Raw genomic sequence first — 24,234 nt, forward strand, 5'->3', positions numbered from 1 at the left:
CCCCGTAACGACATGCATTGTAGGTAACTGGGACTATAGTTCACCGACTGGCTATATTCTTGTTTAATGTGCCTTGATTAAATTGTCCTAATAAATAAATAAATCTTAAAAAAAAAAATGATATGGCTGTATCATGAGACTTACAGTCCCAGTCTATGTGGGTGCATTAAGTGCAGGGACTGCACTTTCCAGTAGGCTGGATCTGATCTCTTAAATTACTTTTATAGTAAAGAGAAAGAGAGCAAATGAAAGAGAGAGGGGAACTCAACTCTCATGTTACCATAGAACCATGTTCCCTCAAGAACAGACCTCATTCTGTCCTTTCCATTAACACTCATCAGTGATCAAGACTGTATAAAATACCAAATCAAAAACCCCTTGTTGCTTAGAGATATACATACCTTATGTCAGTGCTGCCAACACATAAGTCTAATAGTAAGGACATTATGTTAGAAAAAGAAAGTAGAGGTTATCAAGACTAATGTGAAACATTCTGACATAGTGAATGTTGTAATTTCACAGGAATCTTTCTTAGTTGTGAACTTACAAATCTAAAGTGAATAAACTGTTTAAATCACTACCCAAAGTAGAACTGAAATATCACAGATATAATGGTATTTTCATTTTATTGCATATTTCATAATGACACATTTTCAATTAGATATCGCATGCATTCCACAGCAGTGTCATTTGCATAGCATCGTGATGTATTAATATTCCACAGGAATTTACCCACAGTCCATAAAGAACTACATATACATGTTTGCATGCACGCATACTTTAACAGATAGCTTACATATTTTTGGTGATGCATAATTTCTTTTTTAAGACTATTAGACATAGTTTCATTAAAAAAAATAGCTTTCATTTGATTACTGTGTTAACTACCACACTGAAATATAGCATGTACTAGAATAACGTAGGGAGGTCTGGGAAATTTAACCAATAGCTGGCAGTTAATGCATAATGATACACAATACCAATCTCTTCCAACCACTGTCCTGCAGTGTTGTTGAGTCACATCAGCCCATTTCAGCAACAAGGTTGAGCTAATTCCATTCATTTCAAGTCATCTTGAAGTCTTGTAAACAATAGCAGTTCGTTAATGAGCCATGTCGCCTGCAGCTGTCCACCTGTCTGAAGTATTCCTCAGTCCTCCAACGTGAAAGCCATATGTCAAAAAAAGGCTAAAAAGTCAAATATCAGTAGGCTTTGACTAAAATTCAGCCACATAAATGGTGAGCTGTGGTCCGGTGCTAGCCATATTCTGAGGTGGGGGGCCCTGTCACCAGTTTACAGTAACCTGACAAGGCCCCTAGGTCAATATACAAGGAGCCCTTCCTCCTCATGTGGCCAGAGTCCTCAGAGTACAGAGAAGATTCTGCAGAAAAAAAAGAAAGGCATACATGTCTGAATACGGCAAGTATCTTGTCATTAATTACTGGAACCAAACTGATCTCAGCATGTGCTTACCCTGTGTGGTGTCATGGTGCTGGCTCTGCTGCCGTAACATTGTGTGTGTGGCTTCCTCCAGGGCTGAGTCGAGGCTCCAGCAGCGTGGTTGATCCTCCCTAGGTGGGTTGATGGCCTCGTCCTTCAGCAGCTCGGACGCCGAGCTCCGCAGGGCAGGGTTCTTCTCCAGGGCTCTTTCCAGGAAGGAGCGCATGGCCGGGCTGCAGTCATCAGCTATGTCCTCAAGAGGGGGGGCTTGCTTATGGATCTGTTGGGAGAGAGATAAGGCAAAAATTGGCATAAGAAAACTGCAGCATGAGAGAAAAAAATATTAAATTACAAAGACAGTCAATGCTTCCAAATAACTAACAAACAAAACAACACATGTATATATTAAGGCTGAACGATAAATTGTTTTCAAATCGAAATCACGATTTAAAAGAATGCGATTAGCTAATCGTGAAGACCGCGATAAATCGAATGTGCAATATTTAGTCAAATGATTGGTGTAACATTTGGTAACATTTTTTATACCTTTTATATTTTTTATTCCTTTTATATATATATATATATATATATATATATATATATATATATATATATATATATATATCCACTGAAAATAGGACATTTCTGTTGTTAACAGAAATGGATTTTTCATTTATTTTGTATCACTTTATTGAACATGATGGTAGAAGCAGTAATATGTAGATGCTGCTGTTGAACTGAGGCAGATCAGACATTTCACTTTACAAGAAAGTACTGATATTTTTTATTGGAATTGTTTTCCATTATTATAACTTTAGCCTTTGTGATAAATGTTCTGTGTTTGACTGTTCAATGTTCCATGCTTATTAAAAGAAAAACAGTTATTGTTGGCAATTCATATCTATGTTCTCATCCTACATAAGAATATAGAGCACTTTTGATTGTGTCTCATGTTATAATGCTCCATGACATGTTGTATAGGTTACACAGTGAATATTGAACTTTAGCTTTACTTACAAAAAATAATAATAGCCAATCAGATTGTAATCGCAATATCTGCCTGAAAAATTGCAATTAGATTTTTTTCCCTAAATTGTTCAGCCCTAGTGTGTGTATATATACACATACACATATATATATACACACACACACATATATATATATATATATATATATATACACACACACATACATATATATATATATATATATATATATATATATATATATATATATATATATATACACATACACATATATACATAGATATATATATATACATACATATATATATATACATACATACATATATATACATACACATATACACACACACATATATATATATATATACACATATATATATATATACACATACATATACATACACACACACACACACACACACACACACACACACACACACACACACACACACACACATATATATATATATATATATATATATATATATATATATATATATATATATATATATATATATATAAGGAGAGCAAAGCTCAGCCTGTAGAAGCGACTTAAACCACGTAACATTACTTCTCCATGACAGCAGTTTCACAAGGAAGTGAGTAAATCAAAAGAGCTGATAATCATGTAACATGACTTCTTGAAAGCAAAGAACCCATGTAATGGAAAACCTTTTAAAAGAAACAGAAGTAGTGACTGACTAACTGAGCCATAGGTCAAAAACTGCAATCTGTCACGTTGAGCCTTTTTTATCATATGCTAATCTAGGCTGTGGAAGACCTGAACAAGGTCATGGAAAAGTGTGTCACTTTTTTAAATGCAGCAAGATACAAGATACTGTCTATCTCTATTAAGTGTAATATATGCTACCAACTCTGTGCAGGTGTGATGCTAATTGCAAAGAAAACCAAACTTTCAGATGGATAAAAGCTTAGGGCCCAAAAGACATGCTTTTGATATTTAGCAGTTGAGGTGACATAAAAGTAATAATTGTCCAGAGGGCTTTGGCGCAAATAGAAATAGTTCAGTCCTTGTATTCTTGAATAAGTCTTCAAAGATATACACATATCCAATCGTTGGTGAGACATTTCACTATAAAACTGAAAATATCAACCATGCAAATTAGTGGCACTAGAAGAAAAGTCAGTAGGCCTCATCCTCTGGCAATCATGCATGTCTTGCATTGTCTTTGCAATCATTTCAATAGTGAGAGATATTTCAATCTAGCGTGGCTCATAAAAAATGTACAGTTCTTACAATGTAGAGGTAGGAAGGGTATGCAGTGCGTGGGTATCTCTGGACCCATGGAGGGCTTCCAGTCTGCATGTGAATGATCGTAGTACCCAGGCTGTAGATGTCTGTCTTGGTGTTATGTCCTCGACACAGAACCACCTCTGGACTCATATACATCTAAATGAAAGAAGGGTGACAGAACATGCATTAGAAATTGCATTGTGAAAGTAGTTCCTCTTTCTTTGTTTCCCATTTGAAATACATGTATCAGTCTTAAACAACATACAGGATAAACATATTCACAGTAAAAGGGTTTTTCTGTTTCAACAAACAAGATAACCTTTAGACCCACGCTGTGTGTGTGTGTGGGTAAGAGCAGTGCAAAAGCGTGTTGGCCTTTGGAGTGTGAAAAGTAAATACACTACCAGAGTTCATCTCTTTCTCTGCTGGAAATTCCAGCCTGCTCTTCCATGTTAATGTAGGCCTGAGCAGCCCAGTGTATTTGCTAGCTTTGTCTCTCTTATTATTACTGCTGGGTGTATGCCTTGGGAATTTCCCTAAGCCAAGCCATGAGAGGCCCAGGGTGCATTTGCAAATACAGACACACAAACGGGTCTATGGGAAAGCTAGGCAGATACATGATGGGAAAAAAAAGGCACGTGAGAAATCTCTTGGATTAATCCTAAAATGTCCAAAGTACTGATTACATCTGTTCAGAGAACCCTAAGCATAAACACATTAACATCAGTGAGATCAATGAGTGCACTGACTGCTCTGCAACAACTCTTGCCAATCAGTGACTTCCAATCATTTGGGAAAAGGCAAGTGCTGACAAGTCCTAAAACTAATTTCTTTAAATCCCTGGGGAGGTCTAGCCTGAGTCATGAGTCAAGAAGAAGTTATCATTAGACCAAGCAATTACAAAAGACACGTTGGCTTTATGCATGCATTACGGGCTTACAGTTGCAGCCTGTAAGACTCAGATCAGATCTCTGGCTTATTTTCTTACCTCTGTTCCTCTAAAGTCGCTGGGAATGTATATATCCTCTGTCATCTGCACCGTCAGGCCAAAGTCCACCAACACTGCCTTGTCTGACATCAGGACAATGTTACTGGCTAAAGAAAACAGAGAAAACAATAGTTATGGCACTGTCTGTAGGAGAGGCTGCTGTGTACAGCATTTTTCAGTATTTATGCTTTGCTGTGCAGGTTGGCATTTGAGATAATAATTAGTGACTTCTCAGCATACTGAACTGGCTTGAGTTTGCATTGATTTCAAGTGGGAAAAAGGCCACTAAAACCTCCCAAGAAGAAAACAACCAAGTCACATGCTTTAAGCCAGTGAATTTAAAAGATAATTTGAGGGCAAGCCTTTCGTGAAAAGTCTCATCATTGCGCTTAAAAACCCCCAAGAGGTGTAATTACATATTTTGATCGCAGGCAGGAAACACTAAGTACCACAGCAACGTCTCGGAGGGCCAATTAGGCCATTGTCGTAAGTCACTTGCTTCTTTGGACCCTACATTTAACCCTGAGAGAGCACAAGAAGCAAACTGGAATTTCCTGACACCACACTGCCTCTGGAGAATGCTTTGATCCCTGCAGCGGTATTGTGATTCAACCAATGTGAAACAACCTTGCATCAAACCTCAGCTGAGCCCCACCTACTGAAACTGGCATGTGTTCTGGTTATCCATTAGGTACCAGGCAGTGTGACTCAAAGCTACAGAGAAGACAACTGATATACAGTAATACACTGTCAATAGTGTGTAAGATTGTCAGTGTCAGATCTCTTGTGGTCCGTTTGGTTTGTGTCAGTTGGGACTGATGCACCGCTTCCTGCTCACCACTTAAGACTCTATAATTATTTTACAAGAACTGCATCCGTCTGTGGCTTGACTTTGACGTAAAGAGGGTAAAAAGTGACATTACATAATTCCTGAACCATGTGTTAGAGCTTACTGCAACGCCGTACACCCATCAACAGATGCCAAGTTGTGTTTTGCTCTCACGTTTGATGTCATGATGGATGACGTTGTGTGAGTGCAGGTACTCCAAGCCCCGCAGGACTTGCTGGGTCACCCAGATGATCTCAAACTCCCTCATGGGCCCACAGCTGTCCAGCTTCTCCAGGACCGAGCCGCCCTCTCCGGCCTCCATGAACAGGTGAACGCTCTGGTCCCAGAGCACAGCGCCGTAAAGCTCGGCGATGTTCTCGTGGCGGAACCGGGCCTGGAACTCCACATCGGCTGCTTTAAAGTGCTCCATGGGGATCTGTGAGGATGATAAGATATAAATTATCACAAGGAAATCTCTTGTAACTCAGATACCAAGCACATAAACTGGTGCCAGTAAGCCTTCTCTGTTTATTTAACAGTGCGTACAATACACTGTGTCAACATAGCATTCTGATGACACCATCACACTAATAGGAAATGACTTTCCTTAATTGTTCCCATGTAGGAAAGAGTTAACAAACAACTATTTATATAATGAGAGGGGTTCTTATCAGATAGATAAGGAAAGGACAGAATGTGTGAAAAGTGTGCCACACGCGCAACATGCAGTATTTCAAATTTATTATACATTATATTTAACTTTGTCACAAACATCCAGAGAAGCCGTGGAAAGCTGTTAAATTTCCATTCTTACTTTAATCTTGGCCCATTTTGTAAGTTTGTTAGACAAAACATGGTTCTGCTTTTAAGAGCACTCTTCCTCTTTTAATTCAATGGCAAACATACCAAATGTCATGTTGACGTTAGCATTCATTGTACAAACACGGGAGTAGATGACCTGTTAACAAAGAGTACTTGGCAGGTGAAATATTTGGCACCTAGTGTAAGAGTTTCGAGAAGTCAGCACGGGCTGGATTCCAGGTACTGCTCAGCAGGACTCACCAGTTTGCAAGCCATTCTCTTTCTGGTGGTGGTGTCCTGAGCCAAGTGGACTTTCCCAAATGAGCCCTTGGGCACAAGGCTAGAGCCGTGATCCTTGTAGGTCAATTTCCATGGAAACAGGAGCACATCCATGTTGATCTGGTAGCGGCCTTTTTTCACAGCCATGGCCTTCTGCAAACAAAGTTTCAGTTAAGAAATGGATCCTATAAAAAATATAAAACACAGTAGAGGTGCGGGGGAAAATCCATACAGCATAGTATCACGATATTTTCCGTGGCAATACTGTATCGATACACAGACGCCAAGTATTGATCTTTTATTAGATATGTGTTGGTCAGTTTGTCTGCTTGACGACAATCCCATTTTGCAGCAATGCAATTGAAGTGAGATGAACAAACAGAGAAATGTCAAAGTTTCCTTTTGGGGACATCATTTGAAACTGGGAAAATATATGTTGTAAAATCGCAATGATATCGTATCGTGACATAAGTATCTTGACGATATCATATCGTGAGGCCTCTGCTGATTCCCACCCCTAAAAGACAGTAGTTAAAGATTGTTTGTGCATGGCTATATTTCATGTGCACAAGACATTCAGTTTTGTTCTGGAGTCAAAAGACCAAAAAATAAAATAAAAAATCTTCTGACCTTGTTCAGCAGAACACCCGTCTCCTCCGTCAGGTGCTGCAGGGCTGCTGGCTGGTTGGAGAGCTGGTTGACAAAGGACAGGAGGTCTGTCACCGCCCCGTACCGAACACCACCAACCCCATCGGCGTAGTCCTTCTGCTGACTCCCCAAGTCCACCGAGTCCCCCGCCTCCTCGTTCTCGTCCATCTCCTCCTGGGAAAGACCTTCCTCTTCGAATGACAAGCCTCCTTCCTCCTCTTCCTCAAGTTGATACAGAGTCTCTGCAGCGTTGATGATGTCTTCTATGTTCATGTGAGCCAACAGCAGTTCTACTCCGTTACCATATTTGTAATCCATCTTGCTGCTTGACTTGTGCTGCTCACCCTAAAATGAAACATCAGGAGGTCAGTTGATGGACATTTCTCTGTCTGGTCTAGACTCGCACAAGATCCTGTCAGTGATCAGTCAGTGAATGACACAGGATGCGCAGGATACTCAGTATGGCACTTCACTTAAGCACTGAAACTTTGATTCAGCATGCTGGAAGCACAGCTGGGAGGGGCTTCAAAAACTGTTTTTTAAGCAAATGAAGGGAGTTTCACAGTAAAGCTGGGAAGCCCCCAGGAAAGCCTGGACCTTATTGTACAATTATAAAACGCTCATAATAATAATAATAATAATAAAAACGTGTAAGCAAGAAGAAGAAGCTCATATTCGTTGGGCTGTGAATAGAAATCCAGCTCATACACATATATTACTGCATGCAAATCATACACATCTGCAAAATATTTTTTTCAGACCATGTTCAAATTAAACAAATAAGCCACTGGTGCAATACAATACAACCACTTTATCCCAATCTAAAAGCAAATTAAGAATACCTGTCTTTGGAAAAATTAAATATATTAATAATTCGGGATGTTGGAGATGTTACAACCAATCTCTAAAAGTATTTAGCTGCTAATTTTCTTTTTCTTTTATTTCAACAGCTTACGTCGGATGATATAGGGAAATGCACACGTACTTGCCGAATTCTTCGAGTCAAAAGTTTAAAGCGACTGTCGTCTCCCCATTGTGCGTCTCAACCGTCCAACGGTCCCTTGCCGACTGGCTGTCTGACAGGAGGAGACTGTGTTTAGAAGGAAGTAAACAGAGGAAGTGGCGTCGATGGTGTACCCGTGTCAGGTGCCAGCGCGTTACTCTCCAACTCCGTAGGTTTCGTTTTCCCATCTCAAATGAAAAACAAATTTCATGTGGCTTGACTGCTGAAAGGCTGAAACACAGGACATCACCTTCCGCAGAACTGCCGGGTGTTTTCCTGTGGGAAAATGGGTTTTGCAACGTTTAAAAGAAGTCATAATAGAAATGTAAGGTAAAGAGTCCCTGCAACATAAACCCTCGGTTACAGAAATATATAACATACTCGAATTGTTAAGTTCATTAGACGTAGAAAAAGTCAAACGACACATTTCAAATGTAAGTTATATACACTACCGGTCAAAAGTTTGGGGTCACTTAGAAATTTCCATTCCAGACAGAATACCTGCTGAGATCAGTTGCATTGTTTTTTTTAATCAGGGCAGCAGTTTTCAGATTACATTATGTGCTTACATAATTGCAAAATGGTTCTTGACTGTTGTAGACAGAAGTGGCTGAAGAAATGCTTGAAATTCCATGCTTTTTGGTCTAAACGTCATACCCAAATTAAAAGTGGTACAGCTCCCATATACTTTGACACTTAGGGGTGTGCCTGATATCATTGGAAAGGAAACACTCAAGTTGTGTCAGGGTGATTCTAGGCCTTACTGACACAGAGTTACAGAGGCTAGAATGGAGATTTTTTATTTCTGTCCAAGTTATAAATCTGTAAAATTATTAAAATACACTGCTGTCAACACATCTGACAGGTGACAGACAACACAGCATTAGCCACGTCTCAGCTTACTACAGAAAAAAATCAGAAGCTAAAAGACTCAAAAATGGATTTTATATGAATTCTTTTCTACAAATATGTCTGTGCGTTTTTTATTTCTATTTGAAAAGTGCAAATAAAAAAGCCAAAAAACTACAAAATACAACACTTCTCAAATACACAAACAAACCCACATCAATCACCTTTCCAATGATATCAGGCACACCCCTGAGTGTCAAAGTATATGGGAGCTGTACCACTTTTAATTTGGGTATGACGTTTAGACCAAAAAGCATGAATTTCAAGTGTTTCTTCAGCCACTTCTTTCTACAACAGTCGAGAACCCTTTTGCAATTATGTAAGCAAATAATGTAATCTGAAAACTGCTGCCCTGGTTAAAAAAAACAATACAACTGATCTCAGCAGGTATTGTGTCTGGAATGGAGTGGAATGGAAATTTCTAAGTGACCCCAAACTTTTGACCGGTAGTGTATGTAACTGTTATAGCTACTGTTAAGAATTCTGTAAAAGACGTGTTCGTTCTGATTTCTGGAGGAGGAAGGAGAGGCTGTGGTCGAATTGAAAGTTAAGCAAAAGGTTTAATGAAACTGCATGAAAACGACAAGACAAAACACAATCAACATGAAACATAAAACACTGCAGCTGACAGCGGACTAATCTCATGCTTCTCCTTGCGGAGTTACAGAAGAACAGTCATGTGACATGACAAACAATACTCTGTAAACAGCGGACTTCAACGTGCTTCCCCTGTCGGGGTCACAGATTGAAGTGCCGACATCACATCAGTTTCCGAATTATATTCCTGTGGAATTGTGGGTCTCTGATTAAAGACACACCTCTGATTTTAGGTTTACCCCAGGTCACAGACAAAGGTCGTTTCACATGGTAGTGCCGATTCTGTCTAATCACGCCTGGCCCTGCAGGGAGTGGCTCCCCAAAACCAGAAACAATAGTTACCTTTCCTGTGGGGACAATGAGTCTTCTTCATATGCTAAATGTCAGACATGACCTGATTAATTCTTTAGAAGCTAGGTTTTAGGTGAGACACTCAAATGCTGTATTAGTGTACTTGATTAAATTTAGCTGCAGGCCCCATTAAACATTGTTTTCAAAACTTAAGCCGGGTTTTAACTTTTTAACTTCAACACTACCAGTGACACAGTAGAAGTGTAACCAATCATCCATAGGCCTACATGTATTTCTCAGACATTTTATTTATCGCCACGTGAGATTTGGTACCTCTCTGTTGCCGTAGACAAAACCGCACGCATGCGCATTTCCGTTTCTTTCGGAGCAGCAATGGCGTCCCCCTTTGCAGTGTGCAGGTTGAAGGGAAGGGGCATCCTGGTGAAGTGTCTACAGAAGGTCGATCCATTTCTTCACAGGAATATTGGAACAGACGTTGTCGCTGCCCGAGGTGAAGCGCTAGTTAGTAAATCAAGCTGTTAAACAAACGAGGTTAGCCTACTTGCTAGCCCTGTCTCCTGTATAGTTACCGTCAACCAGACTTCATTCAGAAATGTTTATATTTTCAGTAGCCTTGGCCATATATCAAAATTGGTAACTTGTTTAATAGAAAAGGAAAAACTGAAGAAACCACCAGGGCTCTCCGTAAAAATCGGCACTTTGTTTGCCACTTTGCCACCAAGGAGTCTTGACAATTAGCTAGTTAAGCTAAATCTTCTGTGTTTAAAGTGATTCTAGCTGTCATTTTAGATAAGATTTCTTTTTAATAACATGCTACTTTGTGGATGATATTAATGCCAAAGTGAAGTTGTTTCTAAGAGTTCATAAGACGTGCTCTGTGACGTATGACATTTTTGTATGTGTTTTGTGCCATGCAGAAACAATCTTAACAGTGCCACATACTGTAAAATTGTCAGTTTTTTTAATGAAGTTTGGCGTTGCGTTCTGGGGCCACTGAAGCGCAGACTTGTGTAACAAATAGTGCTTAAGTCTTTAACAGATGATGCTGCAAAGTTTGTCTGACAACAACAGGTGTGCTAACAACAAAGGGATGAAATATGACAGCAAAAGAAAAACTGAAAGTTATTCATGTAATTGTTGGATATTTGCTTCTTTGTTGTCAGAAGAAAGGCATGGATGCAAATCTTTGTATGCTGTCCAGGCGGAGGGACAAGAACAAGCAGAGAGATCCGTTCTTATCAGCTGCCACTCCAGAACCAATGAGAAAAAGTTCCTCAAGTATATATCAAGACATGGAGATATCAAGAAATACTTTTTTTATGAAAGTTATGTAAGTGAAAGACCAAGTTCTTCTCATCGATAAGCATTGTTTTCCAACATATTTTAAGACACAAATGACACACTTTGCTGTCACGCTAGGATTCAGTTGGATGATGAAGTTGTGTGTGTATGTTGTACTTATTTTCTAGGGCTTGTATGCCGTGGTTGAATTTGCCAACCGGGAAAGTGTTGCCTCGTTGTTTGAAGGGGCTGCCATCCCTAGCGTCAGCCATGAATCCATGGTGCCTTTTAAATCCAGGCTGCTGTCATTAAGGAACATCGGCTTAGCGGACTCAACAAACCAGCAATCGGGCCAACAGTGCCAACCACAAACGCCCATTCCCATCAACGAGCTCATACAGAGACTGTCCAAAGAGGAGAGTGTAAGTGGTTGGGTTATCACACCCAGATTTACAGTTCACATTAAAGGATTCATCCAGTGGATGTGTGATTTAGGGCTGAATGATATGGGAATATAATCTTTTGCGATCTCTTTAGATCAATATTTGGATTACGATTTCCTATTGGATTTCTTTTTTCAAAGGTCCTCATCTTCCTCTATCTTCTTCTTTATCTATAATATTATTATTATTATTAGTAGTAGTAGTAGCATTGTTATTGAACAGTAAATATGAATCTTACTGATCTCTAGTCAGTAACAGTAATGTAACAAATCACACAAACTAACACGGCTCTACCATTTGAAAATATTTAGATAACTCAAAGCCTCCTTGTAAACGCGTTGGTCAGTCTTCGAGGCTAACACGCTTCTCTTTACCCTGCAGTTGGGAAGCAAGTACAATGTACAAACTGAAACCTACATAGTACATCAACTACAATTTGAAAACGTTAACGCTAATTTGTTTTCTGCTCCGATCACCAACACCTGTCTGCTCTGATCCACCATCTCTCTCTCTCTCTCTCTCTCTCACACTCAACCACACCCTCACTACGCGCTACTTTTACAAAAATGTAATATGTAAACGTGAATTGCACTTGAAACTGGCCTTTCACACAGTAGTACTGCTAGCATCAAACTTGCGCGTGACGTTTTACAAGTTGTTTTCTTCATCTGCTTTCATTCCCATATGTCCCATAAAGCATAGCGTGTGTGCACGTGAAGCCCACAGGGCCAGGTGTTTCCGAACCCTCTTGTTGGGTTGATTGTGTAACATTTAGTCTATATCGACGACATTTCATTTACGGGATTGTTCCGGTGCCGCTGGAGGTTCGGCCGGATGTCCCTCCTTTTCGGCCGGATGTCCCTCCTTTTCGGCCGGATGTCTCTCACCTTCCGCTTTCTTTGTGTTGGCGTTCTAAACCTGATTCTAAATGATTTGGGAAACATCTCTTCGAGCTAGAACCGACAATCAAATTATATTTATTTTTTTCATGATGATGAAATTCTCATCACACACTCAACAGCCATTTTAATTCCAGAGTTCGCCTCCCTACGTGCACATGTTCCACCAAAACAAGTTCCTTCCTGAGGCTATTTTGCAGCGGCACCGTACCTGCGTCTGGCACTTGACGATTGTGATTGGTTTAAAGAAATGCCAATAAACCAGAGCATGTTTTTGTCCCATCCAGGAATGCTGTGTGGACTAACCAGACCCTCCTCCGCAGCACTGTGGAGGAAGTTCTGGCAATGCAAGACTATGTAACACTAAAAAAATTGCGTTCTTTTACATTGCTGTATCGATTTGAATTTAGTTTAATAAATCGTACAGCCCTGGTGTGAATCCATTCCAATAAATTCAATTGAAGTAGGATGTATGCGTCAAGGATTGTGTTAATCGTGGCCTCTCTCCTCCTTTACTCTCAGATAGACCAACAGATAACCTCCCTGACAGATGTCTATCAGCTCACACAGGAGAACAGCCGACTGCGTTTCCTCGTCTGCTCTCTGCTCAAGGACATTGCTGCTGCATACTTCCCAGAATGCACCATCAAGCCATTTGGCTCATCAGTGAATGGCTTTGGAAAGCTGGGCTGTGACCTGGACATGTTCCTGGACCTGGATGGCATCAGTGGGAGAAATGCATCAATGGTAATAAGGGGAGTTTGGGGGGTTGTCCTTGAGTAGGTGCCTATAGACTAAATGAGGTGAAAACCAAAGCCACTAGCTCAGTGTTTCTCAAACGTATTGCACCATGTACCACCTCAGAAAACATCAGGGCTCTCTAAGTACCACCATTATGGCCCACGTTAAAATAGAGTAGCATAGACTTACTCTATTCAGCTAGGGACAGTTCACGCGGGAGGCAGGTTTATTGCTAAAAACAATATTTATTGCCGGCAGCCACAGCCACGCTGCACTCCCACCGTCCCACTCCAACTGAATCCTAATTTAAGGTAACTCGGGTCATATCTCCCTCCGGTTTAGCATCATTTGCTGCTAGCAGGTGCCATGGAGACTTCACCGCCGCTGCTTTAGTAGCGACTAGCACTTGTGTTCGCCCACCTTAGTTTCAACAGCACTGCTCAAAATATTCTCCTCCTCATCCACACTTCTCTTCCTAATAGTTCCTGTTTGGAGTTTTGCTTTTGAACCATTCGTTTTACCTCTGCTTACTATCTTGCAATCACAGCTCATAACTAATTATGGATGTATGTGCACTGCGTCCATGAATGCAACTATGTAGCAAGCTGATGCTCAATTCAATTTTATTTATAGTATCAAATCATAACAAGAGTTATCTCAGGACACTTTACAGATAGAGTAGGTCTAGACCACTCTGTAATTTACAAAGACCCAACAATTCCAGTAATTCCCCCCAAGAACAAGCATTTAGGAAAAACCCTACAAACAAAACTGTTACACTTAAACAAACACTTATTTGAAACTGATCATATTTTAAGTATTATTATTGGAAATGTTGTAGTATTCCTATAGTATTGTTTTTAAATTAATTAATTCTTTTTTTTTAAACACAGTATATCAGGGATTCCACCTGCGTACCACTAGAGGCAGCACGCGTACCACCAGTGGTACTTGTACCAGAGTTTGAGAACCAGTGCACTAGCTGACGGGGGGTGTTTACGTTATTACTGCCACACATAACATTTTAAATTTACAAAATAGGAAGTTGTGCTTGATTAAACAGTTACTGTACATAAAATCTTGCAAAGACACGACCCATCTGGCATGAAAAAAAGCATGTACTGTAAGTATTTTGGTTCTAGGTACTTAATACTGATCCGTTTCACAATTGAGCTGAAGTTAAAGCACCTCTTTCCACTTGCAACAGCTTAGCCTTTCCAAAAAAAAACTACGTGAAACAGCTACCAGCTGCTGTGGCCACAGTCATTTGCTGCCATCTGAGTTCTGTGAGGGCTGAGTTCTGCAGAGTGGAACTGAAGACAGCTGCCGATGGCAATGGCCAAAAAACCCCAAACCAACCGAAGAAATACTACAGACAAACTTAGCTGCTTTGCATTAAAGCTTTTCTTTGAAGCTCTTACTTACTACTTTTAAAAATTAAACAAACGTTATCTTGGTAATGGATTTGCATAAATTCAGAAACTGATGCCTGGACTCACTTAATTATATTACATTAGCAGAGCTATATGTTTGAAAAGTCATTAAAATATAAAAAAGATTTGAACAAGAACTTGCTATGAAAAATCTAACCAGTGTCAGAATTGTTTTATTCCTAATTCATAGAGTATTTGCCCTTGTTAAGAGGAGCATTTATTGATTTCATAATCCTTTTGTTAAAAAGAATCGATGCAATAATGGTAACACTCCTAATAGCATTTGTAAGCAGTATATAAGCGTATAATAAATGTTTTTGTATACACTGTAATGTAGTTTGTAAGCAGCTGTAAGTGTTCATAATAATAATACAACTTTATTTGATATAGCACCTTTTACTGACAAAGACACAAAGTGCTTCACATGATCAACATTTGTTAAAATACATTAGGATCCAAACAGAAAATAAGCAAGTAAAAATAAATAAAATACCAATGGAAGTAAAAGATTAAAAACTTAAAACCCAAAGTTACAAACATGAGACAAAAGCGAGTTTAAACATGTGTCTTCAGCTGCTTTTTAAACGCATCAACCGAGACAAAGTTAACAGGAACGGCGTTCCACAGAGTCAGAGCCCCCGCTTCAAAGGAACGGTCACCTTTAGTTTTTAAGCGAGTGCGTGGGACCACTAGTAGTCCCTGGTCAGAAGACCTGAGGGACCTGTTGATAATCTACGGATGGAGCAGGTCCGAGATACAAACCGGCCCCTGACCATGCAAAGCTTTATATGTCAGAACAAGAACTTTAAATTGGATCCTGAACTTGATCGGAGGCCAATGTAACAAGGATAAAAAGGGAGTGATGTGCGACGTCCTGCTGGGCCTGGTCAGCAGCCCTGCAGCAGAGTTCTGGACCAGTTGTAGACGGTCCTGGGACGACTTGCTGAGGCAGGTGAAAACGGAGTTGCAGGAATCAAGCCGGGATTATATAAAACCATGAATGATCATCTCAAGGGGGGCACTGGGAAGTTGGCAGCCTGAATAAAATGGTACAAAATGAATACATTGCACTAGGTAGGGAATGGAGAGTGACTTTTAGCAACATTAAAAATCTCTTAACTGTCTGTGTGCAGCCAAAATCCGGTCTGTCCCTGGAGTATCAGATGAAGAGGGCCAGCTCGGAGCGGGCCGTCACCCAGAGCATCCTGTCCGTCATCGGGGAGTGCGTGGACCAGTTTGGGCCGGGGTGTGTGGGGGTGCAGAAGATTCTCAACGCACGATGCCCCCTGGTCCGTTTCGCCCACCAGCCCTCTGGTTTTCAGTGTGACCTCACAGCAAACAACAGGTATTCACCCTGTGCACCCATGTATTATGAGACCGAGCCTATTTGCCATACATAAACAGTATGAACAATGAGTTGTCATGGCTCTGGTGTTGCAGTGGTTCATTAAAGTATGGGTCAGTTTCAGAAGGGTCATAACTCGAAATGTCAGAGTTGGTCAAAAGCCTCTCGCTTCACAGAAACTGCTAGTTTTATGGCGTACTTGGCGTTGCAAAAGCTCCAAACAGAAACCTGACTCTGACAGGAAGTGCTGTGGTGGCACAGTTGCATGCGTGCCGCAGTGAAACTGAACAGCAGGGCCAAAGAGGGGGCTTGTTTGTTTTTCACTTCTTCCCTTTCAACATTAAAGGTATGTACACAAACACGTACACACACTTGCTAACGTACAGAAAACCACTTTGCAGTTTCTAAGGAAATGGGGTTGAACCACCGGCTGTGGGTGGATGTGAGGGGGACTTTTCTTAAATCATGCTCGGAGATCTTTGAAGCGCAGCACTTTCCTGTGTGTGTGTGTGTGTGTGTGTGTGTGTGTGTGTGTGTGTGTGTGTGTGTGTGTGTGTGTGTGTGTGTGTGTGTGTGTGTGTGTGTGTGTGTGTGTGTGTGTGTGTGTGTGTGTGTGTGTGTGTGTGTGTGTGTGTGTGTGTGTGTGTGTGTGTGATGCTCGGAGATCTTTGAAGCGCAGCACTTTCCTCTCTCTGTGTGTGTGTGTCTTTCCTCTCTCTCTGTGTGTGTGTCCACAAAACCGCAGCTGTGTGTGTCTGTACCAACAGCTGAAGGCTGCTCTCTAGTGGTGGTGGTTCCACTGACCCTTGACATTCAACATAATAGAGTATTTTGTTTTCTGTACAGAGGAGGCTTTGAGGTATGGAGATCAAAAATATTTTCAAATGATGCTAAATGTGTGTAAAAATACAGGCACTTACACACAATAGTGGGATGCTTGCTTACACTGTTGCTTAAGAGCATTACAAATATGATCTTCTTACATTATGACATACAGTATGTCACAATTAACATTATTCATAAGGCATACTAAAACATGTAATAAGTTAGCCCACTGACAAATCCAATAATTTTATATCAATATCACAGTCATAAAAAGTCATATATTTAATATAAAGTCAGAAATTTATAATATACAGAACTATTGTACATATAAATATATTACAACTAACAATTAGGTCATCATGTGCAGATTAGATGAAACAAGATGGATGTATGTTCTCAATAAGCCCATGTGGGGACACCGTGCCCACATTACAACACAGCCGCTGATAAAGTATATTTTTCCTTTTAATGTTCCATCAATATATTAATGAAGAAGCTTGAATCATTCCAACATGGTGACTGACAACAACATGACCAGATGATATTTGTAGAAACTGTACACTGTGTGGGATATTATTTTATACTGTCCTGGCAGCATTTCCTATTTGGCTGTCCCAGAGCAGGACACTGGATTTCTATCCAGTCATTTTTGCTAAAAGAGCAAGCAAAAAATGCAGTAAATATCAAATATTTTAATATTCACCCAGTGAAGGGTCCTGCCTGCACTTGTATTGGAACTAAGCCCCGTCAAAAACATGCAGCAGAGTAAAACAGTGGTTGTAACTCTATGTTCTCTCCATAGGGTTGCAATGAAGAGCACGGAGCTGCTCTACCTGTACGGAGAGCTGGACCCGCGGGTCCGTTGTCTAGTGTTCACGGTGCGCTGTTGGGCCCGAGCTCACGGCATCACCAGCAGCATCCCCGGCGCCTGGATCACCAACTTCTCCCTCACTGTCATGCTGCTGTTCTTCCTGCAGAGGAGGAGCCCTCCCATTATCCCCACCCTGGACCACCTCAGGGACCTCGCAGGTACCACCCAGCACCACATCTAACACAGTAGACAAAATATTTGGTAAATATTTTGGCAAAATATGGGTCAACCCATTCTGATTTAAGTATTGTGGTGCTGCAGAGACGTACCAGCCTACAAATCCTATCTACTTACTAAAAGAAAAAAATCTTTGTTTGGTACAGATCCTCGCGAAAATCACACTATAATCATTTTAATTTTTTTTTTTTTACATTTAGGCTTTTATTGTGACAGCTTAGACATGGAAGGGGAGAGGGAGAGGAAATGACATGCATGAAAGTGCCACAGGTCAGAACCAAACCTGTGGCCTCTGCGTCGAGGACTGAGCCTCTAGTATGGACTCACGTTCACCACTAGGCCACCCAGGCACCCTCATTTTGATTTCAATATTTTTCAATGAAACTGAGAATAATGATCCAAAAATGATTCCCTCCAATACTGTGAATCATATAGCAATCACAATATCAGTAAAATAATCACGATTAGATATTTTTCTCACATCGTGCAGCCCTACTTAGGAGCATACCTTACTATGCTATATTACCATGTATACATCTGTAATAAATGTGTCCCGTGATCATTAAACCACCAGCGCGCCAGTCTGCCTGCAAGTCCACTGCAGTCCCTCCCTCTCTCCCTCCCTCTGTCACCTTGGCTGCCTGATAATTGCCTTCCAAAAGCAATCTACCCCCCACCCCTCTTCCCCACACCTCCTCCTTGGCCCCGTTTAGCGCAGACTCTATCTCACAGAGTGCTAACAGGACAATAAAGGGCCCATCACTCTGGGAAGGTCAATGACCCCGCCTCCTCTGGACAGATGCGCGCGAACGTACAGGCGCAGCCCCACCACCAGCCTCATCGTGGTGAAGGAGACTGTTAACAAGGGCATTGCTGGAGAAGCAAACCAGCCAAGCAAGGACATGATCCAGGCCCCCTCTTTTTCCTTTCCCCTTGTGTCTTTCTGTCCCCTCTCCATGAATGCACCGACACCATCCATCTGTGTCTAGTTTATGGCCATCATAGGCATGTAAAGGCAGTAATTTACCTTGTATCCCCCGCTCCCATCCCACAAGGTCCCGCCGACAAGAGCGTGATTGAGGGGAACGATTGCACGTTTGTCAGCGACTTCAGCAAGATCCAGCTCCAGAGCAACACGGAAACACTCGGTGAGCATGGGAGCGTAGAAACAGGGCTGCAGGGCTACAATTCAGTTTGATTGATACCGATGTTTCTGTTAGCCCGCTAACTTTACTTTGTCTTGCTTTGTCTCAGAGCAACTTCTGTGCGAATTCTTTGAGTTCTACGCCACCTTTACATTCAGCAGGATGTCCATAAATATCAGAAAGGTATGTATGATTATTCACATCCATTAAGTCCCTTGTAACAAAGAAACAAAGAATTTGCCCAGTAATGAAAGTTTACATTATCTTTCAATTGTTAAGCTAATCTAAAGCGGCTTTTTTATAATGATAATGTGGGACCAACCATCAAATAGACACAGTTAGAGACCAGCTGATGAACATAGTGAAGCATTTAGCAGCGAAAGAACCAGATATTTCTTTCAGGAGCTGGTAGAGACCAAAAACTGAGCTAAAAGCAAGAGAATATGGGACTCCCATTCATCACATGGATACAAACATGGCTCCAAATGAATGATAATGTTGCTCTGCTGGATGTGTAAATAGGCAACAAGTCGAATAAGTCCGCCAAATCAACTTAAAAGGTGATGATATGTTAATGTTGTGTTCGGTTATTGCAGGTTTAAGTGCAGGTTGAAATATATTCCCACATTTAAGCCTCCTTTCAGACATTCTTTTACATACAATGTTAGATGTCCCTCTCATGGCTGAATAAATGCCTAAGCTACTTTAACGTAACAGTCACAAAGGAAATGTTACTAGGTCGAACCGGATCATACCGGATCATACAACCACAGCAATAATTAGACCAGCTCTCCCCTGCCAAATATCACACAATCACTGTGGCTCTTTCCGTAAATGTCCTCTGTCTGAGTGAGGCTGTAAGGAACACTGTAAAAGTCACCTATGTCTGAAAGACAAAAACCACTCTAAAGCAGGATTTATGCGTATGCGTGCGCTCTACGCAGAGCTTTCGCTGTAGCCTACAAAAGTGGCCTGAAGTTTATACCTGTGGGTTGTTCCTGCGTCGTTCTAGCGTATCTCTTTAAGAGAATAGCGGGGCCGGCATGTGTGTACGCGTGGGGAGTGTGTGGTAGAGCAAGTGAGAGAGTGACGGGGATTAGCCTATACCGAATCTGGAGGCATATATGCAAAACAACAAAGTGTCTCCCCTGTGCTTTCTGACTACAGTGGGAAAGCTATAGCAGGAAAAGTTAACCCTCTCCTTGATTTCATGTTGTTTATGGAGAAGGAGAACCAGGACATGAGTCGGAGGGGGATGCAATGCGCATTCAATGGATTCTGTGTTGCAGAATGCCAAATGCTGAATCTTTGTTTAATATGAAATATGAAACCGTGTCAATGTTATTTAGTTTGTCCACCAGAGAGCACTGTCCATTCTTACAAATAAAATTTAAGGGATCCTGATCAAAAAAGTTCCTTTTAATCTATATTTTTATGTAAAAAAAAAATAAAGTGCACATTGGCAATAAAGTGTATTTTTGTAACTCTCTAATACCATCCTGCGGCTTGGATGGCGTCTAATTTGACCTGAAAATGAAATAATTGCATCACTGAGAAACCAGAACATAAAAAAGTATATTCAGAAAGAACTTCGGCGCTCAACGAAACCCAGTTCAACTTCCTTCCAATATTTCCTCCCAGCCTCAGAGCTGAGCTCCAGCAGAGAAATCTGTTGGTAATAAAGGCAGTGTTTGGTGGATGGCGTCTTCCCACACACACAGATGACAGCTGTCCTTGTCATATATGATTGATGCCAGCCCCACAGGGCCCGGCGCCCTTGCGCTGCAATCCCAATTAAGAGCTCCGTCAGGCTAAGTGTAAACAAACATATTTATTCTATTTAGACCCATATTCAGTCTGTTGCTGCCTGTGTAATACTTTTTGTAGGCACTGAAAGTGTTCACGTGGAACTTTGGAACTTTTAAAAAATAAAATGGAGAGGAAAGATCAAGCCAAAAGTCTTTCCAAAGTCTGAAAGATAATACCAGTGGGAAGTATTCAGGGTGGACTTTTCCTCTCTAGCTGTACAGGTTAGTTAATTAACCTACCTCTAAAATCATTTAATGATATCCTATTTATCATCTATTGCGTTGCTTCGAGAAATGTAGTTGATAAAGTAGGCGTTCATGCTTTGGTGGCGCATTATGTGTGATGCAGAGACTTTGCTAGTGCTTCAGTGGAGTTTAATGAATTGATGTCACTGTGAAAGAGAGACCCTGCAGCTTAATATATGAGACTAATGTCAAATTTGACACAGCAGAGGAGGCCTGCAGGTAGACTGTGGCCGTGACCCACGCATATAGGCTTTCACCAGTGGAGCAACAGCCATAAATCTGCTTTACTGTGTTCCAATTCTCCAGTTAGCTCCCCTCCTCTGGGGAGGCTTTATGCTGCCATCTTCTGTCTCTCTCATTCCAGTCATGTTTTGGTTCCCCTTTTTGAATTATTCTCACTTTTCACAACTCAAGTCAAAAGGTCTTCCAGAGCTATGTCCATGCCTCTCCCATCTGCTAGCCTGCTGAGAGGTGTACCAGTCAGCTATATGTTCCCCAGATACAGCCGCAAAACCTAAAACCATTTTTTTAACGTTTTAGATGGACCCTAGCATACCGTACATACAGGAGTGTGCTTATGGCTGCTGCTCACATATGTGTTTTCATCTGCTAACATTGTCCCATTCCCTCTCTTCAGGGCAAAGAGCAGAACAAGCCTGAGGTAGCCCCGCTGCACATCCAGAACCCGTTTGAAACCTCTCTGAACGTCAGCAAGAACGTTAACGCCACACAGCTGGACCGCTTCGTGGCTTTGTGTCAGGAGAGCTCCTGGCTTCTCCAGCAGAGTGAAACCAACGCACCCAGAGGTGGTAATAAAGAAAAGGCTTCCAAACCTTGGGGACTCGCTACCCTCCTCCTGCCCTCCCAGGTTGCAGGGATCAAAAGTCGCAAGAAAAGGAAACGGGAGCCAGCCAGTGAGAGGATCAAGAGCTTGCTGGAATCCTTGAAGAATACCAATCAGCAACAGAAAAGCTAAGAATCTCAGAAATCCACTCCATCCTCTTGCTATCACTTAAAGTCATGCATTGGTGGACATCTTCTGGTGTTATTGTCTGCTGCCTCACCGAGGAGGCGAGGAGAGGCTTCTGCAGTTAAATTCATCTGCTGGACTATAGTTCCAAACATGGACACTGGAGGGTGTTACTGAGGCCTGTACAGTATGTGCATATGTTTGGGACCTGGAATAAGGGAGTGATTACTGTGTACTTTACTATAGACTTGCCTGCTCTGTTGTAATTAAAGCCAGTGCTGAGGAAACTGATGCAAGTCCTGCCAGACGCTCTTAAGGAGCTAAGACTGTAGATTCACAGGTTAATTTGATTCAAAATGTGTTATACATGGATGTTTTTATTTACACTGATCACTAACATCTGTTAACATCTCAAACAAAATCATTATGGATATCTTTTTTTGTATTAATGTTACAATACAGATGGAATAATGAAGCTTTTATTGCAAACGGAAAACACTGGGTTTGGTTATTATAGTGCTCCAAAACTCAAAAGGCAGTAAAAGGGTATCAGAGGCATCAGAATATAAGTGAATACATCAATACTATTAGTTAAAAGGAGGGTAGAACATAATAATAAACGTAATACTTTTCGTCAATTTCCAATTGATTAAAAAAAAGGGAAAATCTTTTTATTGTTTTCTTCTACCTCCAGTAACTTAATAAGATAAATTATAGGCGTTTTTATTTGACTCCTCTGTTTATCTCTGACTAGCTGGTTTAAATTTTTTTTTAACTAGAGCAAATGGAGGACAACTTTGCAAGTGAGCTCACCTGAAAACACAGGTAGCTAAGCAAACTGAGCACCAGAATTTTCACCTATAGCTACTTAGCTGGAGCTAATAAGAGCACTACACTAGAGCAAGTCAAGCATCCATACCACATAGAGCTATAGCATCGCTATATGTATATAAATTATAAACTCTTGTAACAGTAGCTTAAAGGTCCCATGGCATGACAATGTCACTTTATGAGGTTTTTTAACATTAATATGAGTTCCCCCAGCCTGCCTATGGTCCCCCAGTGGCTAGAAATGGTGATAGGTGTAAACCGAGCCCTGGGTATCCTGCTCTGCCTTTGAGAAAATGAAAGCTCAGATGGGCCGATCTGGAATCTTCTCCTTATGAGGTCATAAGGGGAAAGGTTACCTCCCCTGTCTCTGCTTTGTCGCTCAGAGAATTTGGCCCGCTCATGAGAGAGAGAGAGACATCATGGCTTTCAAACAAGCAAAGTGGCAGTTGGTCAAGGCCACACCCCCACCCTCCACCTTGCCCCCCCTCTCTCCTCCTCAATAGCTAGAGACAGAAATGGCACATCCTAAGGAAAGCTCATTGTGGGACTGACTCTAGTGGCTGTAATTCTGCACCAAGGCTGAATTTTGGGAAAGAGACTTCAGATACAGTATTAAGGGACCACTAAGGTCTATATAAAAGAGACTTCAGATACAGTATTAAGGGACCACTAAGGTCTATATAAAAGAGACTTCAGATACAGTATTAGGGGACCACTAAGGTCTATATAAAAGAGACTTCAGATACAGTATTAGGGGACCACTAAGGTCTATATAAAAGAGACTTCAGATACAGTATTAGAGGACCACTAAGGCCTATATAAAAGAGACTTCAGATACAGTATAAGGGGACCACTAAGGTCTATATAATAGAGACTTCAGATACAGTATTAGGGGACCACTAAGGCCTATATAAAAGAGACTTCAGATACAGTATAAGGGGACCACTAAGGTCTATATAATAGAGACTTCAGATACAGTATTAGGGGACCACTAAGGCCTATATAAAAGCATCCAAAGAGCACCATGTCATAGGACCTTTAACCCTTTTAGCTGGCAAGCTAATTAACAAACTATCCTCTACACTAATTAGCCATTCACAGACACTAGCTCCATAACATCATCTTCTATTACCTGCCGAGCTAGTTGTGCTTTATTAACCCATTCAAACCTG

At 41.1% G+C, this 24,234-nt stretch overlaps 2 protein-coding genes and 1 long non-coding RNA gene across 6 annotated transcripts in view; 2 read left to right on the forward strand and 1 right to left on the reverse strand.

The window, feature by feature from the left end:
• The window catches only part of LOC114548832 (uncharacterized), a 27,815-nt gene extending 25,863 nt beyond the window's left edge, over positions 1-1,952 (forward strand). Inside the window, exon 3 of the long non-coding RNA XR_003691429.1 lies at positions 1,535-1,952. This is a non-coding gene — a long non-coding RNA (uncharacterized LOC114548832). The remainder of the gene's footprint in view (positions 1-1,534) is intronic.
• On the reverse strand, positions 610-8,500 carry map3k8 (mitogen-activated protein kinase kinase kinase 8). Of its 3 annotated transcripts, none has more exons than XM_028569376.1 (8): positions 8,216-8,500; positions 7,209-7,571; positions 6,561-6,731; positions 5,673-5,934; positions 4,670-4,776; positions 3,685-3,837; positions 1,474-1,720; positions 610-1,381 (listed from the first exon to the last, which is right to left on the reverse strand). In XM_028569376.1, exons 2-8 carry the CDS (start codon positions 7,542-7,544, stop codon positions 1,257-1,259), a joined length of 1,401 nt encoding a protein of 466 aa, XP_028425177.1. In that variant the 5' UTR covers positions 7,545-7,571; positions 8,216-8,500; the 3' UTR covers positions 610-1,256. The 3 variants fall into 3 exon arrangements, with proteins under 3 accessions (XP_028425177.1, XP_028425178.1, XP_028425179.1); XM_028569377.1 differs by having other exon boundaries at positions 6,561-6,728; positions 8,212-8,500; XM_028569378.1 differs by having other exon boundaries at positions 8,212-8,498.
• Positions 8,501-10,324: 1,824 nt separating this feature from the next.
• mtpap (mitochondrial poly(A) polymerase) lies at positions 10,325-22,727 on the forward strand. Of its 2 annotated transcripts, none has more exons than XM_028569433.1 (9): positions 10,325-10,537; positions 11,214-11,377; positions 11,517-11,750; positions 13,193-13,417; positions 15,978-16,189; positions 17,817-18,043; positions 19,118-19,210; positions 19,317-19,390; positions 21,899-22,727. In XM_028569433.1, the coding sequence occupies exons 1-9, from the start codon at positions 10,390-10,392 to the stop codon at positions 22,235-22,237; spliced, it is 1,716 nt and encodes a 571-aa protein (XP_028425234.1). In that variant the 5' UTR covers positions 10,325-10,389; the 3' UTR covers positions 22,238-22,727. The 2 variants fall into 2 exon arrangements, with proteins under 2 accessions (XP_028425234.1, XP_028425233.1); XM_028569432.1 differs by having other exon boundaries at positions 10,328-10,537; positions 11,211-11,377.
• Positions 22,728-24,234: the final 1,507 nt, after the last annotated feature.

Source organism: Perca flavescens, chromosome 22 (assembly GCF_004354835.1).
Source record: "Perca flavescens isolate YP-PL-M2 chromosome 22, PFLA_1.0, whole genome shotgun sequence".
In the NCBI taxonomy this organism is placed as follows: Eukaryota; Metazoa; Chordata; class Actinopteri; order Perciformes; family Percidae; genus Perca; species Perca flavescens.

Bases quoted from the DNA above. Each gene is read 5' to 3' on its own strand.
- map3k8 (XM_028569376.1), bottom strand. From the start codon at position 7,544: ATGGATTACAAATATGGTAACGGAGTAGAACTGCTGTTGGCTCACATG. The intron at 6,732-7,208 runs GTCAGAAGATTT...CTTTGTTTGCAG, and splicing joins CGGGTGTTCTGCTGAACAAG to AAGGCCATGGCTGTGAAAAA. The intron at 4,777-5,672 runs GTGAGAGCAAAA...TGTTTTCTTTAG, and splicing joins CATCCATCATGACATCAAAC to CCAGTAACATTGTCCTGATG.
- mtpap (XM_028569432.1), top strand. From the start codon at position 10,390: ATGCGCATTTCCGTTTCTTTCGGAGCAGCAATGGCGTCCCCCTTTGCA. The intron at 10,538-11,210 runs GTGAAGCGCTAG...CTTTGTTGTCAG, and splicing joins AGACGTTGTCGCTGCCCGAG to AAGAAAGGCATGGATGCAAA. The intron at 16,190-17,816 runs GTATTCACCCTG...TTCTCTCCATAG, and splicing joins GACCTCACAGCAAACAACAG to GGTTGCAATGAAGAGCACGG.